The sequence below is a fragment of the Neopelma chrysocephalum genome, unplaced genomic scaffold (assembly GCF_003984885.1).
Source record: "Neopelma chrysocephalum unplaced genomic scaffold, ASM398488v2 Primary Assembly neopelma1_95431, whole genome shotgun sequence".
NCBI classification, from domain to species: Eukaryota; Metazoa; Chordata; class Aves; order Passeriformes; family Pipridae; genus Neopelma; species Neopelma chrysocephalum.
Genome location: NW_020924104.1, coordinates 53,791 through 68,044, shown reverse-complemented (window position 1 = coordinate 68,044; position 14,254 = coordinate 53,791). Strand labels below are relative to the sequence as shown.

Here is a 14,254-nt window from a genome sequence, read left to right as displayed (position 1 = left end):
CGAGGCCCCGCACCGCCCCACGGCCTCCCCGCCCGGCAGAGCAGCCGCGCCCGCCGCCAGCCCCCTGGCCCCGGCCCCGCCACCCGGCCGAGCGCCGCGGTGCCCCCGGCCCGGCCCGGCCCGGCGCGGATGGCGGCGGATCCCCCGCGCCCGCTCCCCGCGCTCACCATCCTGCCCGGCCGGCAGCACCGAAAAGACCGAGCCCCGCCCCGCTTCCGCCACGGCGGCCTGTTCCGGGGGCGGTGCCACCACTGTAACCCTTAACTCGCTAAACCACGGCGGCAGCACCGCGTCCAGGTTCCGCTTAAACGTCTGTAGGGACTTCACTGTCTTCCTGGGCAACCTGTTCCAAGGTCTGACTGACCCCCCCGGACAGTGAAAAATTTTTTTCTAATGTCTAATCTGAATCTCTCGTGCCTTAGCTTGAGGCCATTGCCTCTTGTCCCCTCGCTGCAGGCACGGCAGAAGAGACAAGCCTCCTCCTCCCTCACTACAGTCTCCTGTTGGCTAGTTATAGAGAGCGATGAGGTCTAATGAGTGAGTTTTAATGAGTGAAATTCAGGGGCAGGGTAGTCTTGGCTGTAATAAATACTTTCAAAGTGAGTTGCCTTGAAAAATAGGCCCTCCTGTGCTCTCTGCTTGTCCCTGTCCTCCCCCAAACCCCCGTCACGGCTCTGCTTGTCTCTGTCCTCCCCAGATCCCCCCACGGCAAGACACAGTCTGCCTGCAGTTGAAAACATCGAAGTGGACATCAGGAGCACAAAAACGGGAAGGGGTCGCAGCACTCAGCCACCCAGAGTCCAAGAAGCTTTTGGACAATGCTCTCAGGCACATGGTGCTAGCAAAACCTCCTACGTTTTGCTATTAAATCCAATCTACATTTTTATGACAACAGTCCTGAATTACTTGGTATTTTCATACAGCTTTCTTTTTCATTAGATTCTTGGGGATGGTCCTTTGCAGGGCCAGGAGTTGGACTTTGATGATCGCTGTGAGTCCTTTCCAACTCAGAATATCCTGTGATTCTGTGAAAAACAGCTTTTGTTTAGGCGCACCGTTTAAATTCTCACATGCCTGCCAGCTATGCATCTTCAGTAAGCTCACAATCTGTGTGCAATTTTATCTTAGAAGCATTCATTTGAGGGAAATAACATGTGCAGAGAGAAACTGAAGAAATTTGTGTGCATCTTATTACCAGATCATTACCTTGTCATCCCAAACAAAACCAGAAATTGATGGTAAAGTGAATTTATTTATCTTTGATTGTAGGATTATGTAACTTGTCTTACAGTACTTGATGAAAATATGTCTTTATCTGTCAGGTTAGATCTCACTCCTGATTTACTAAGGCTCAGTTTTTCCAAAGTATGGCTGTGTGGGCCTGCCAAAAGCCAACAAACTGTGAGGAACCTCTGACAATGAATGAGTTGAACCCCTGTAACATGAGCTCTTTGTCCAGAAAAAAGTCATCCCCTGGCACAGTGCCCAAAGCAGTAAAGCTGTGTCTGACTGCTGCATTTTCACTGAAGGACAAACCATGTATGGTTGTCTCAAGGTTAATTTATCCTTACTTGTTTCTGAGCATGGCCTCTTGCTGAATTCCTTTGGTGCTAATTTATGTGCTTAGCTTTTGACCTCTGCTAAGGCTGAGGGATAAGGAAAAAAGCCATTTTGACTTCAGCAGCATTGCTTCCAGACACAGAAAGATGTGATCCAGGCTGTTCCCTCAGCTTTTTCATTTTGGTTGGCAGTAGAACTGAGTCCTGCAATAGTTAAAGAAGAGAGAGTGGTTCCAAATGGTAAATCATCCCATCTTACATTAGGTGTCTAAAGTAGAGTGAAAAAATTAATCTTGGGAAGAACCCTTCTTCCATGAATTCCAAGAGAGGCCTAGACAGCCCCTGTAGGCTAGGCACATAGATGGCTGAAGTTAGGTAAAATAATTTTGCCATGACTAGACTCAAGTATTTTTTTAGTAATTCTGTCTTCCTTGCCAAAAATCAAAAGAGAAGCCTCAGTGTCCTATGAATGAAATGCCATTCAGAAAAAAAATCCCACTTAAACAGTATGGATATATCCTACAGGCTGAACTGGAGTCATATTTCTCCAGCAGCTTTGCTGTATGGCTTTTAAGTAGTACCTCCTTTCCTCTTTCTTTCTCACTAGATCTCAGAAATCTGGAAGATGCCATGAACATTGGACAGATGCCATGGCAACAGCCTCCAAAGGAAGTCTGTTGGTTTGGCTGCCTGCATGAATATGCTGCTAGAGGAATTATTCTTGTCCTTTGTATGATAAAAATAATCTTCTGCATTTACATGTCTTCAAACCTGTTTGGAAAGAAAGATTTTTGGTACCATCATGCAGTTGTCTTTAGTATTCAGGAGGACTGAATACTTTTAGGGTAGAGAATGGGCAGAGCTGTGGCCAACCCAGTATCGTTCAGAAGCTCTTAGCCCCTGCAAATGTCTCCAAATACCTTGCCCACAGTGAACTCCTGCCTGCTCAGAACCCACAGGCTCATGTACTGGCAGCTGCTGAAGTCTAAATTCAGCACTGACTAATTCACACTGCTTCTTTGTTGCATAGGAATTAGTCCAACATTTAGAAGGTGACATGTCTGGCCGTCAGAACTGTCTTTTTGATGTAGGAAACAGTAGTCTGTCACTGCAGCTGGTACCCCATCACAGCTTCTGCACAAGGAGTTTGGTCCAGTGAGGTTTGTTGGTGGCAGAAACCCTTTGTCGTGCCAGCAAACAATGATCCTATTAATCATCTAGATTAGGATTTATTGAATACTGTGCACCATGTTCTGCAGCCTGTCTGATCTGGGTGGGATTAAAAAACTGAAGTAAAAAATAGGTATACCCTTAAAGATAAGCCTTAGAGATGAGTCTAGCTCAGGGACTGGGAAACCAAAGCCAGGACTGGCTAGACATTAGAGAGGAAGGTGTGTATGAACACCAAATAACCTCAGTGGCATTTGTTTTGCTCAGGTTTAAAGTCATGCTACTACATCACACCGTCACTGGAGTGCAGTTCAGCCAGACAGGCCCTGATGTGACCATGGTGAGATTTGCTTCAAAAAAGCAGAGAAGTAGTACTGGTTCTATGGAACTTGAACACTGCTGAAGGGATTAGTGCATGGCAAATGCACGACCAATATCAAAGCAAGTTCCATCTAATGTCATCATATGGCGTCACTCATTTGTGCACGTGTAGCATCCTTTGCACAAGCAGGGATGACTTAAAGGGATGGGAATAGTGAAAATGCAAGCTTCACACACGTAAGCTTGAAGCTAGTTAGCACTTAATACCAATAATCTTCAGTGGTGCAGGCAAGCTGAAGTTTTTATCTCTTAATGTAATCTCTTAGATCAGTATCCTCTTGTATATTGGACACTTTGACATGGGTAACATCTCAGGAATGCAGCAGTAGAATTGAGGAATTCAAGGGCAACATTTTCATCAGGGTCAGTTTGGATGCCTTTGTTTCTGGGTATCATCTTGATTTGCAGAGGTAGATATATTGGTTGGAATTAGTGGGGAAGAGACTACATTGATTATTTGTTACCAAGCAGGCACAAGAAACATAACATTATTTGTATATTGTCCAGATACTTCAGTTTGAAAACTTTCGTATGTGAATTTGGAACAGAAACATTGGTCACCACAAGATGACAGTATAGTTCAAGTAAAACTTTTCGTCTAAACAACCCGGTAAAAACTCTCTAAACAGTAACAGTACATTAGCTTAATAAACTGAAAACAGTATTATCTCATCAGTTCTTACATATGACAATAACAGAAAATATGAGCAAAAAACTATGCTTATGAAAAAGGCTGCTGTATCCTGCTAAGAAGCTAATAAGCATAATAGAAAAGTCTTTCTATTTGTTTATGATAAAAATGGATAGAAAAAAATAAATAGTCATCACTAACTTCTGAAATTGCTTGTTAAAATACAGTAGAAGGAAATAAAAAAATATAAAACCAATTTTTTTTATTATGACTTTCTAGCAGCCTTCCATTACCTAAAGGGGGCTTACAAGTAGGATGGAGAGGGACTTTTCACGAGGGCATGTAGGGATAGGACAAGGAGGAGTGGCCTTAAGCTGAAGGAGAGTGGGTTTAGATTAGATATTAGGAAGAAATTCTTTATTGTGAGGGTGGTGAGGCACTGGCACAGGTTGCCCAGAGAAGTTGTGGATGCCCCATCTCTGGAAGTGTTCAAGACCGGGCTGGATGAGGCCGAGTAACCTGGTCTAGTGGAACGTGTCCCTGCCCACAGCAAGGAGGTTGGAATGAGATAATCTTTAAGGTCCTTTCCAAGCTAAACCTTTCTCTTATTCTATTGGCACTGTTTAGCATCAGACTAGAACAGTAGACTTCAGGCCACCTGGGAGGGTGAAACTAACACTTGTAGATCATGGCTGAAGCATGACTAGCATCACAAACATAGCAGGAGTAAGACCTCCCCACTCATTTCCTCTGCTGCCTTTAACCTTTACCCTAGGATAGTTGCAGGGAGATCCTGGGTACTTCCCAATAGAAACACCACTAAAGTCTGTTTGTTGTTCCATCTAGCTAGGGGAACAGGAAGAGCATACCTCTGCACAGCAGAGGCAGCTACAAACCTGGGACACACCCAGTGTGTACCACAGTGCAACAGCATCATTCAGAATTTTAAATTTTCCCTAGTTTTTGGTTAGTTGGCTTGTTTTGCATTTGGTTTGATTTTTTTTTTAATTTTCTTTTTTAATGTAGCTTAGATACATTAAGCTTTTAATGTGCTTACATACATTACAGGTCCGTAGTGCATTGTTGCACCAAAGCACAATTCTTTGGAGGGCATTTCACTGGCTGGCCTCAAGCTCGCAGAGGAGGTTGCATGGGCCTTTGGGCTGAGCACCAGACAAGGTGTGTAGGAGAAAGCCACAAGTTCCTTTATAAGGTGACAACCATTTTCTTCTCAGTTGTATAACCACAAAATATTCTTGTCTTGTCAGTATTATTTTATAAAAAACAATGTATATTAATCTCTTTTTGCGTGATATTGTTGTCTTAAACCTTTGTTGCATTATTCATGTGCAAGTGTACACACACACAGCTAGAACTGGAGAGGTACAAAAAGCATTTGAGCCACCACTGTGTGGTTTTTAGTCTGCATCACATTCCAAGTGGAAAGGCCCAGCTTCTAGCCACATTCCTCTTACATTGCAGTAGAAAATATTTCAGTGAGTTGTGAGGAAAATTTTTGTACCAGTACACACTGCAAAGCACTGGACTTTGTCTTCCTTCAGATGGTTTTGGAGTTTCTGAGAAAAGACTGGGCAAATGTTTGTCTAAAATGGCTTAGGTGTGGTGGGTATTGTAGTGGGAAGGCAAATAGTGTGGATGACCTTCTGAGGTTCCTTCCATCCATACTCTTGTCATGCTATGATTTTATAAGAGCCCTCTAAGTGTAGAGACATAACTATCTTATCTCTGTGACTGTTATTTTCTCAGAAAAATGCATTTGACCAATTTTGTACTTGGAAAGAAAAGGTCAGATCTTCACAAATTGTGCCTTCAAATTTTTTTTGCTTTTCCTGTTATGATGGCTGGCCAAATAAATGCTATGGTCCCTTTCTTACAAGCCCACTGATAGGTCTGCATTTCAAACATCCATCCTTCCTTAGGATGAGGTAAGTCTCTGACTTGCATTTTCATTCTAAAGTACATTCAACCCCAAAGATTTATTATTGAACTAGTGAAAAGAAAATGTCACCTACTCCTGTATGTATATATGTGTATGTCTGTAGACAGATGCACATCGATGGTACACACTTAGCTGTACTAGAAATGTTTTCTTTCCTTTCTTTTTTTCATAAAAATCATCAAAATCTTGTCTGATTTACAGCGAGATATAGCCTATATCTAAGCCCAAGCATTGTGGATGAAATCTGCTAACTTGGAAGCCGAGTGTCTAAACTTTCAGTGTCAGTTCTTTTATACTTCCAAATGTTCTGTATGACCGAAACACGGGCAATATCTTTGGAAAAGAAATACAATATCAGCTGGTTGGGAAAAATCCAACTCCTTCCTGCAGAAATGTTGAAGGAAAAGTCTATATGAGAAGCTCAGGAAAGGAAGCCAACTTGAATTTAAAGTTATATTCAAACAGTTGGCTATCTTACCATCTAAATTTTCTCACTTTTTATGTGGAATTGCTTGCCTAGTTATGTCTCTGGCATCACATTCCCTTGTGTTATTCAGCTGTGCTTCAAGTGCATATGTGAATGACTTTATCTTTAGTAAAAGTATGATTTTACTAAATGTGAATGATTTTACTTATTACCAGCCATTCCTTAGGACATGACTTGATGTTCTTCTCCTGGAAATGTTGGAAAAATGCGCATGCATGCCTTATTACACTGCCTTCTGTCTCCCAAGGTAGGCAGGTAATTCAGTTTTACCCATCCAGGTTTGGCACCTATTAGTGTTAAAAGCATATACCTGGTACAGTACATTTTCAAACTTTTCATGTATATTGCAATTAGAGGTATCCAAGAGTGTGAATAAATGCAAAGCTGTGCATAAAATGTGCATTAACTAAATATAAGGTGTCTGATTTTCTTTCAGAAATATGCATTTACTTCTCACATTTACTTTCAAGTTTTGCTTTAGATCTAACGTTCAGGAAGAAGTCCCATGTGTCTGCAGTAAAGTGGAAGGTCAAAGAAGAAAGCATTGAAGAAAACTGTGACACTCATGTTTAATCTGAAAACCAGTAAAATAAGCCTACTATGTTAGTTGTTTATATATTTGTTTACTTTATCTCATATCTTGCTTTAAATTTACTTTTAAAGAATTTACGCTAAAGAATTTACATTTTTCTTGCTCTGGGACTACTGCACATGACTGCCTTCCCTGGTCACTTTGTCCCTTCTCTAGAAATAAAAATGTAAGCTCACTTTAAAGCAGGAAAACCTGACACTCACATGGGTCTCTTTACCCTCTATGGAGTTGTGGGGTTTACCTTTAATATTCTGATGTAAGACACAAACTGTAAGAAAAAAAGGCTTTGCAGTGGAACAGACAAATGCAAGTTCTATATTTACTTAAGATAAAGGCTTATCCCCTGGGTAAAGTAAGTTCACATTCCTTCATCAAAATCACTGTTGCATTTTATTATTTTCACTGGCTGAGAACCTTCCCTAAGTAAAAATGAATTGCTAACGAAGGTCAGCTCAACTTTGTAGTTGCAAAAGCTATCTTCTGTTTATTCTGGAATATGTTTTCCCTGTATCAGGCATTTTCAGCTTTGCATTTACTGGAACTGAGGCATACTGGCTCCATCAGGGAATTCCCCTAACACCCATGCACAATTTCCCTCTTACATTACTTCGCTGTGACAAAAATAGAGGACAAAACAGTGCCCAGCCTTATTTGTGTGTGCAAAGAGGACACAGAAAAGCAATGGAGCTTTTTGAATGGCACTGATGCAGATGGTGGAGAGTATGCCAGTATGTACAGGTTTGGATTTGGTTTATCAGTGTAGTTAGTCCTTATTAACTAATTGCGCAGTTTTCAGTTGAGCTTGAACATATGTTAGGAAGAGATGTAGCCTAAACAGTGTCTGCTCAAGAATGGAAAAGTGTCTGAGGGAATGTTGCACTCGAAAAGGTCACAAAACTATGACAAGTCCAAGCCTACTTATTCTGTATTGCTGTATTTTAACAGCAGAGTAAAATATGGTAATCCTTGCAGCAACTATATTGGTAATTTCCCTTTTCTGCCCTGTCTCTCAAGCATTTTACAAGTTTGTAATTCACCTCAGTCAAAACTGACCACCAGCCTTTCTCAGGGTACCTTTCTCATGGCTGATGTGTGTTTTTACATGGAAGTATTTCCCTGCCCTGGTGCTGTGGTTTAAGCCCAGCTGGCAACTAAGCTCCACACAGCTGCTCACTCACCCTGCACCAGTGGGACCAGGGAGAGAACCAGAAAGGTAAAAGCTAGAAAGCTCGTGGGCTGAGATAAAGACAGTTTAATAGGGAAAGCAAAAGCTGTGCACACAAGCAAAGAGAAACAAGGAATTCTTTCACAGCTATCCGTAGTCAGGCAGGTATTCAGCCATTCCCAGAAGAACAGGGCCCCATCACACAAAATGGTAGCTTGGGAAGACAAACCCCATCACTCTAAATGTTCTCCCTTTCCACCTTCTTCTCTCCACTTTATATACTGACTATGATGTCATATGGTATCGAGTATGCCTTTGGTCAGTTGGGTTCACCTGTCCTGGCCATTTCTCCTCCCTATTTCTCGTGCATCCCCAATTTCCTCACCAGTGTGGCGGGACAAAAAGCAGAAAAGGCCTTAGTTCTGTGCAAGCATTAATAACAAAAACATCTCTATATTATCAACCTTGTGTTCAGGACAAATCCAAAACACAGCCCCATACCAGCTACTTTGAAGAAAGTTAACTCCACCCCAGCCAAAACCAGTACACCTGGCTTCATTACTGCCTCAGAAGACCAAACTTTTTTTTTTTTTCCTGATCATTTATAAAAATCTCAAAATCATTTGCAAGTTCTAAATGTCTGGACATTGCTGTTTCCTGAATACTTTTCCCTAGCTATTAATTGTTCTACAGAGCCTCTGCCTATATTAGAAACACCATACTTTTGAGCATTCTTATGACAGTCTTTCAACCAAATGAGCACAGAATGGGATGTCTTTTCAGGCTAATTGGGAACAACTGTGATCTCCAGAAATGAAGATTCATTCAGAGATGTTTAGTGGTATGATCTCCAGTACCAGATAAAAGCATTTTTGATTTAAATAACTCCAAATGAACCTTTTTCATCCTAATCAAAATTGGTATATAATGATAATTGCATGGCTGGATAAGCAGAATTTGTCTGAGAATTTTATGTCTGGAAATAAAAAAGTACATAATTAATATGGCCACAGTGACCTTGTGCTTCAGTGCTGCTCCTTGTAACTGAGCTGCAAGTAAAGACAGAAGCCAGAATAACTCACAAAAGGCCATCATGTCAGTTTTAAGAGCTTATAAGCTTTTTGTGAAAGAAATAACAAATGATGAGCACTTCTAAATTTCTCTGGAGCTCAGGTGAATCTCTGCAACTATATCATCCCTTTCTTATTACTGGTATATGTTTTCATTTATTGCAGTCTGATAGTGGTTATATGCATAGTCAGTCAAGAATGGGGGAGGGCAGAAGTCAATGCTGTGTCATTTCTGATTCTACAGCCTGTTGCCTCTATTCAAGTTTGCAGAACCTTGCTCTATTTGTTGAACTTTGTTTCCAGCTGGAAGGTATCTACAAAAGCTTATTCCAGAAAGTTTCTCAGTAGCAGTTAGGGTTAATTACTGACTTCTCAAGTAAGCTGAAAAAATTTTAATGAATTTCAGATGGTCCTAAAACTGTTGTAGTTGAAAAAGACATCCTAATAAGATCTGTTTCTTTGAAGTCCTGCCTTCATTTTGTTCCCTAACTCTCTTTTATAGGAGAGGAATCTTTGTTCTGCTTATTGAAAAACATTTTTAAGATTTTAATTTCAAGATACTTGGAAATTTTCAGAGGGAGACTGATAGACTTTGATGAAAGATTTTTGTTCAAGGTCTGCTTCAAGCATTTTAGTTTTCCAACTAGTTACAATAATAATTCTAGAATATATAGTGCACATACACCACTGACTGAGAAAGAACCAGAAATATAAAAGCATGGGCAAGGTCACTAATGGCTGATGTTGGACATTCTGCTTGCTCTACAGAGAAATAAGAAAGAGGTGATATTTTAAAAAGCACCAAGACCTGAGGCTGAAAGAGATCTGGATTATCAATGTGAATTACTGTCTCAGGCAGTCATATAAAGCTGCTCATTAATTTATTTAACTGTAGAAATTAAATTAATAGTCAACAATGTAGAAAAATGCAAGAAAAAATCAAGAAAAACTTAAATGATTGGATACTTGTGAAAAATTGGCCTTGTCCAGCTCTGAGGATTAACTGCTTAGAACAGGGTCTGCACTCCTCGATGTGGTTTAACCTCTGAGACACTCCTGTATACATTGTGTGTGGATTTGTGTCACTATTAAAACAAATGCAATAACAGAATCCCACAATATGCTGAATTGGAAGGAACCCACAAGGATCATCAAGTCCAACTCCTGCCCCTGCGCAGGACCATCCCCAAGAATCCCACCATGTGCCCCAGACTATTGTTCAAATGCTTCTTGAACTCAGACAGGCTTGGTGCTGTGATCGCTTCCCTGGGGAGCCTGTTCCAGTGCCCAACCACCCTCTGGGGAAAGAACGTTTTTCTAGTATCTGACATAGCCTGTTTCGTGTGACTTCCTGTGTTAGCTTCTATAAAGTGCTCAAATTATGACACCACCCCTGTGGTTCATGAAATTCACCTATTTTATGTGTGTGTGAGCCCTCTGTTGCTGCACACGCAAGTGAGAGCTTATAGATCTGTTGTAGACACAGTACCTCTGCTTTTGCACACAGCTGGCAGATGAGCTCTCAGAAGAGCTTTTGCGGAAGACCTGACCCCTCTGAGCTCTTTGGGCAAGAATTTTAGCTTTAGAAGGACTCAAAGTGGACCTATGCTTGCTCCCACCCCTTGACGATGAAGACCACTGAAAATCTCACTCATATTTATTACCCATGCTTTGTTTGCTGTCATCCCCAAAAGCAGATGGTCTGAACCTGAGCAATTTTTATCAGCCTGAAGGTAGAAGGTCTCAGGGAGGCAAGTGTCAGTAATGGTAGAAATGAAAAATAAATATTCAACTTCAATGAAAACCTAAATTAGGCCTGTATGGGGCAACTGATCACTAGATAACAGAGCACATTTATATGCCACTGTCCTGTCCAGGAGATTCCTGGGAGGCAGTGGGTGGTAGAGTGATTTATATCTGATAGTCTAGCGTAAGCAGCAACCAGAAGAGTTTGTGCAAGGTGTTGGTTCACTGACACTTGAGCAGATGCAGTGGCTGGTCGCATCTGCAAGCAGAAGATTCTCCCATTGCCTTCCTTCCTTTCCCACTTCTCACCTCTTTGGTCCCATCTTTCTTCTATGACTGTATGTTTTTACCTTCTCCGTGGGTCTGTTCCTCACCAGGCCTTCCTGAGAGACATTCTAACTCATAAAAACAGCACAAAAACACCAAGGGTTTTTGTTTGTTGTTCTTGCCTTTTTTTGCTTTTTTTTCTTTCTGGATTTATTTTCTGTCATTGTAGTAAATTAAACTGGCTCTCAGAGGGGACTGAAGTGTGCCAATGCCAGCACCAGATGTGCAGAAGGAGCATATGGCAGGGGATTGGGCATAAAAGCAGGCAAAGATGTGGAAAAAACAGAATAGTAATTTGACTTTTGGGGCAGAATCAAGCTGCTGAATTTGTTCGCCGTGTCTTGTGGTCTAAGATCAGACGATGATTCTAAAGAACAGTACTTATTTGTTTGACCTTTGTGTACATACAGCCTGAAATGTCTGTGCTTTAGACAAGTCTGATGTATTACCAATATACTGCTGAAGCTCTCTGAATTTTGAATACTAATAACATGAGCTCTTCTAACCCAGTTCTTTCAAACCAGAACCCTCACAGCCCTTCATTGTTTGGTGTAGTTTCTGCAGCATACAGATTCCAGTATCTAAGGCAATATCCTTCTACAAGGTCTCCTGAGAAAGAATAATTTCCATTAAAGTTAGCACAGCAGTAATGCTATTTGACATATTTCATGGAGACACATCCCAAGGCATTGTCATTAATCCTTGAAATGCGGCAAATACATTAAAAGCAAAACAGGCAATTAAAAAGCTTTTTAAAAAAATAAATACGGCATTAGCATACAGAAACAAATACAAAAACTCTCCAAATCAATTTCACAATTCAAAACCATAATAACAGGATGTTCTTTCTCCACTCAGTTGTCACTGGAACCTTGGCATTTGCAGCAGTCACAGAGCACAAACTGTCTTTAGAGCTGTAATACATAATGAACTTGGACAATGAAGACACAAGACTATTTAAAGCTTGGTAAACTATTGAGTAACCTTAGCATCAATCCTATAAAAGGCTGGAAGTCTACAGGGAAATATCGTTGATATAATTATATTCTGGCTGACCTTAGTGTGAAATAGTATACAGACAATACCATTTCATGCTGTCTCCAGACCAGGCAGGATATCATTAGCCCAGCAAGTGAAGCATTGCATTAATCATTCCTGTGCTAGAATTATCATTTGGTGCAAGTCAAGAAATGCCCTGCCTTATGGCTATTCCTTTGTGTCTCTCAAATTACGCCTCTTTCAATCCTCTAAAACATTGGTTTTAAGTCTAAAGGTGGTTTATTTCTGAATATACAATAGAAATGTTTAGCAAGAACTAAAAGTTGCAATGATAAAACACGCTTTTAACAGCAAAATGGTTACTAGATTGTTGCAATTTTCACTAACAGTAAGGGAAAATTAGCTTCAGCTTCTCTGTGAGTTACACTCCATCCTTCACTACCATGCAGTAAAGGGAAGTAATTGGGGAGCTCCCCAATCAGGCCTTTTGTTATAATTTATGTTATTGTAGAACTTACTGTCAGTCAAGACTGAGACTGTACTGGGTGTTGCATAGTCTGTCATCAGAAAATTCAAGTGTAAGTAGATTATCATGCACATTGCCTTCAGTGTCAATAACACGAAAAAGTAGGAAACTAAACTATTCAGAGCATAAATGCTAAGTAGAAAAAAAGGCTGCTCTAAGTACCCTATGAAATGGAACAAGAATCAGCCACTTGCAATTCCACTGTTGTAGAGGAGACTGAACATCTACCCACTGCAAACCAATTAAGTGCCATGGGACCTCTGGACTTCAGTCCAAGGAGCAGCACAAGTCCAGCTCTAACCTCCCTCTGTTTTGCATACTTTGGTTCCATTTCTTTGCTTTTGTTACTGCTGAAGCCAGGATCAATAAAAAAGCAGGATTCTTTTTCCAAATGAAAGATAAAATTGTTAGGTTGAAGTACCTGAAAATGTGTGCTAAAAGAACTATTATATAGCATCTGCCAAAGCAGCATTTTTGTCTTGCTGAAATACTTTTCGCAGGAAGACCTTCCATCAATAAAAGTTCATTTAAATATGACACCCCTTACTATTAATGATTTGACTACCTCTTAATTAAGACCAGACCCCTGCCACCACACACACTTTCTTTGCTAGCTCTACTTATGTTTATTTGCATGTTTTGTTTGGGACCAAATTACAGTAAATCTTTATCTTGAGGGTTATTATAACTAATGATGTACTTACAGAAAGTGAATTTGCTATCTAAGCTATTACAACAGCTGACTGCAAGATCAAGTCATGTCTGGAGAGATAAAATATTCTTTGGAGTTTCTGTGTTCTGGGCCAGCTATTAAAGGTCTTAACTTGGTTTTAATAATTTCCTTCATAGGCAAATGACCACTGTCAGTGTTGCACAAATTGCACAAATTGGTCATAAGCTAAATAGGAGCATGATGTTTTTGATAAAAAGCAGTAAAATATGTACAGAAGTGATGACAGCATATGAACTACATTATCTAAGAGTTTCATAGTTACTAAACCCGAAAAGTCCCGAAGACAGACTCTGGCTTATCTAAATTGGCTCTGAGGAGTGGACATAGGCATCCTTCACATGAATGGAGTAGTGTGACCCAAGATCTAGACATCTCCTTAAAAAAAGCAGACCATGCCAACAGAGTGCAGGGCTTAAAAGTCACCATCTAGTGATGCTGTGACATGAAGCATTTAGTCTTCTGAGGACTGTGCAAGCAGTTCAAAATTGGTGTGGTATCTGAGACCTAATATATGAAGAGTTTTCACATAGAAGTGCTACTTTTCTATGAGGGTTTCATCTGGGCTACACTAGAATAAATTAGTGTAGATTTCTCTAGCAGTGGCATTTTGTTGCTGTTACTGCAATGGGTCAGCTCTGGTAAGTGAAACAAATCAAAACTAAAAATAAGAAGGGATGGCAGGGTGAGGAAAGAGAAAATGAAGTACTCTTCTTCTGTATGAGTATCCCCACAAAAAGCAGGCAGAACCAGGACATAATTGACCAAAACTTGCATTGAGATCCATAAGCTGATTTTCAGTGTGAAAACTGATACACAAAAATCAGCATGACTTCAGGGGAGAATGAAGATTTGTGATTAGCAACATCAGCTTTATCAAGAGCAGCTCTTCCTACTGAAGCTGTGAACTC

At 40.6% G+C, this 14,254-nt stretch overlaps 1 protein-coding gene across 1 annotated transcript in view; it reads right to left on the bottom strand.

The window, feature by feature from the left end:
* The window catches only part of RPL37 (ribosomal protein L37), a 2,652-nt gene extending 2,356 nt beyond the window's left edge, over positions 1–296 (bottom strand). The window contains exon 1 of the mRNA XM_027708071.1: positions 168–296. Within this exon, the coding sequence (XP_027563872.1) occupies positions 168–170 (3 nt within the window). The 5' untranslated portion in view covers positions 171–296. The remainder of the gene's footprint in view (positions 1–167) is intronic.
* Between the last annotated feature and the right edge of the window lie 13,958 nt (positions 297–14,254).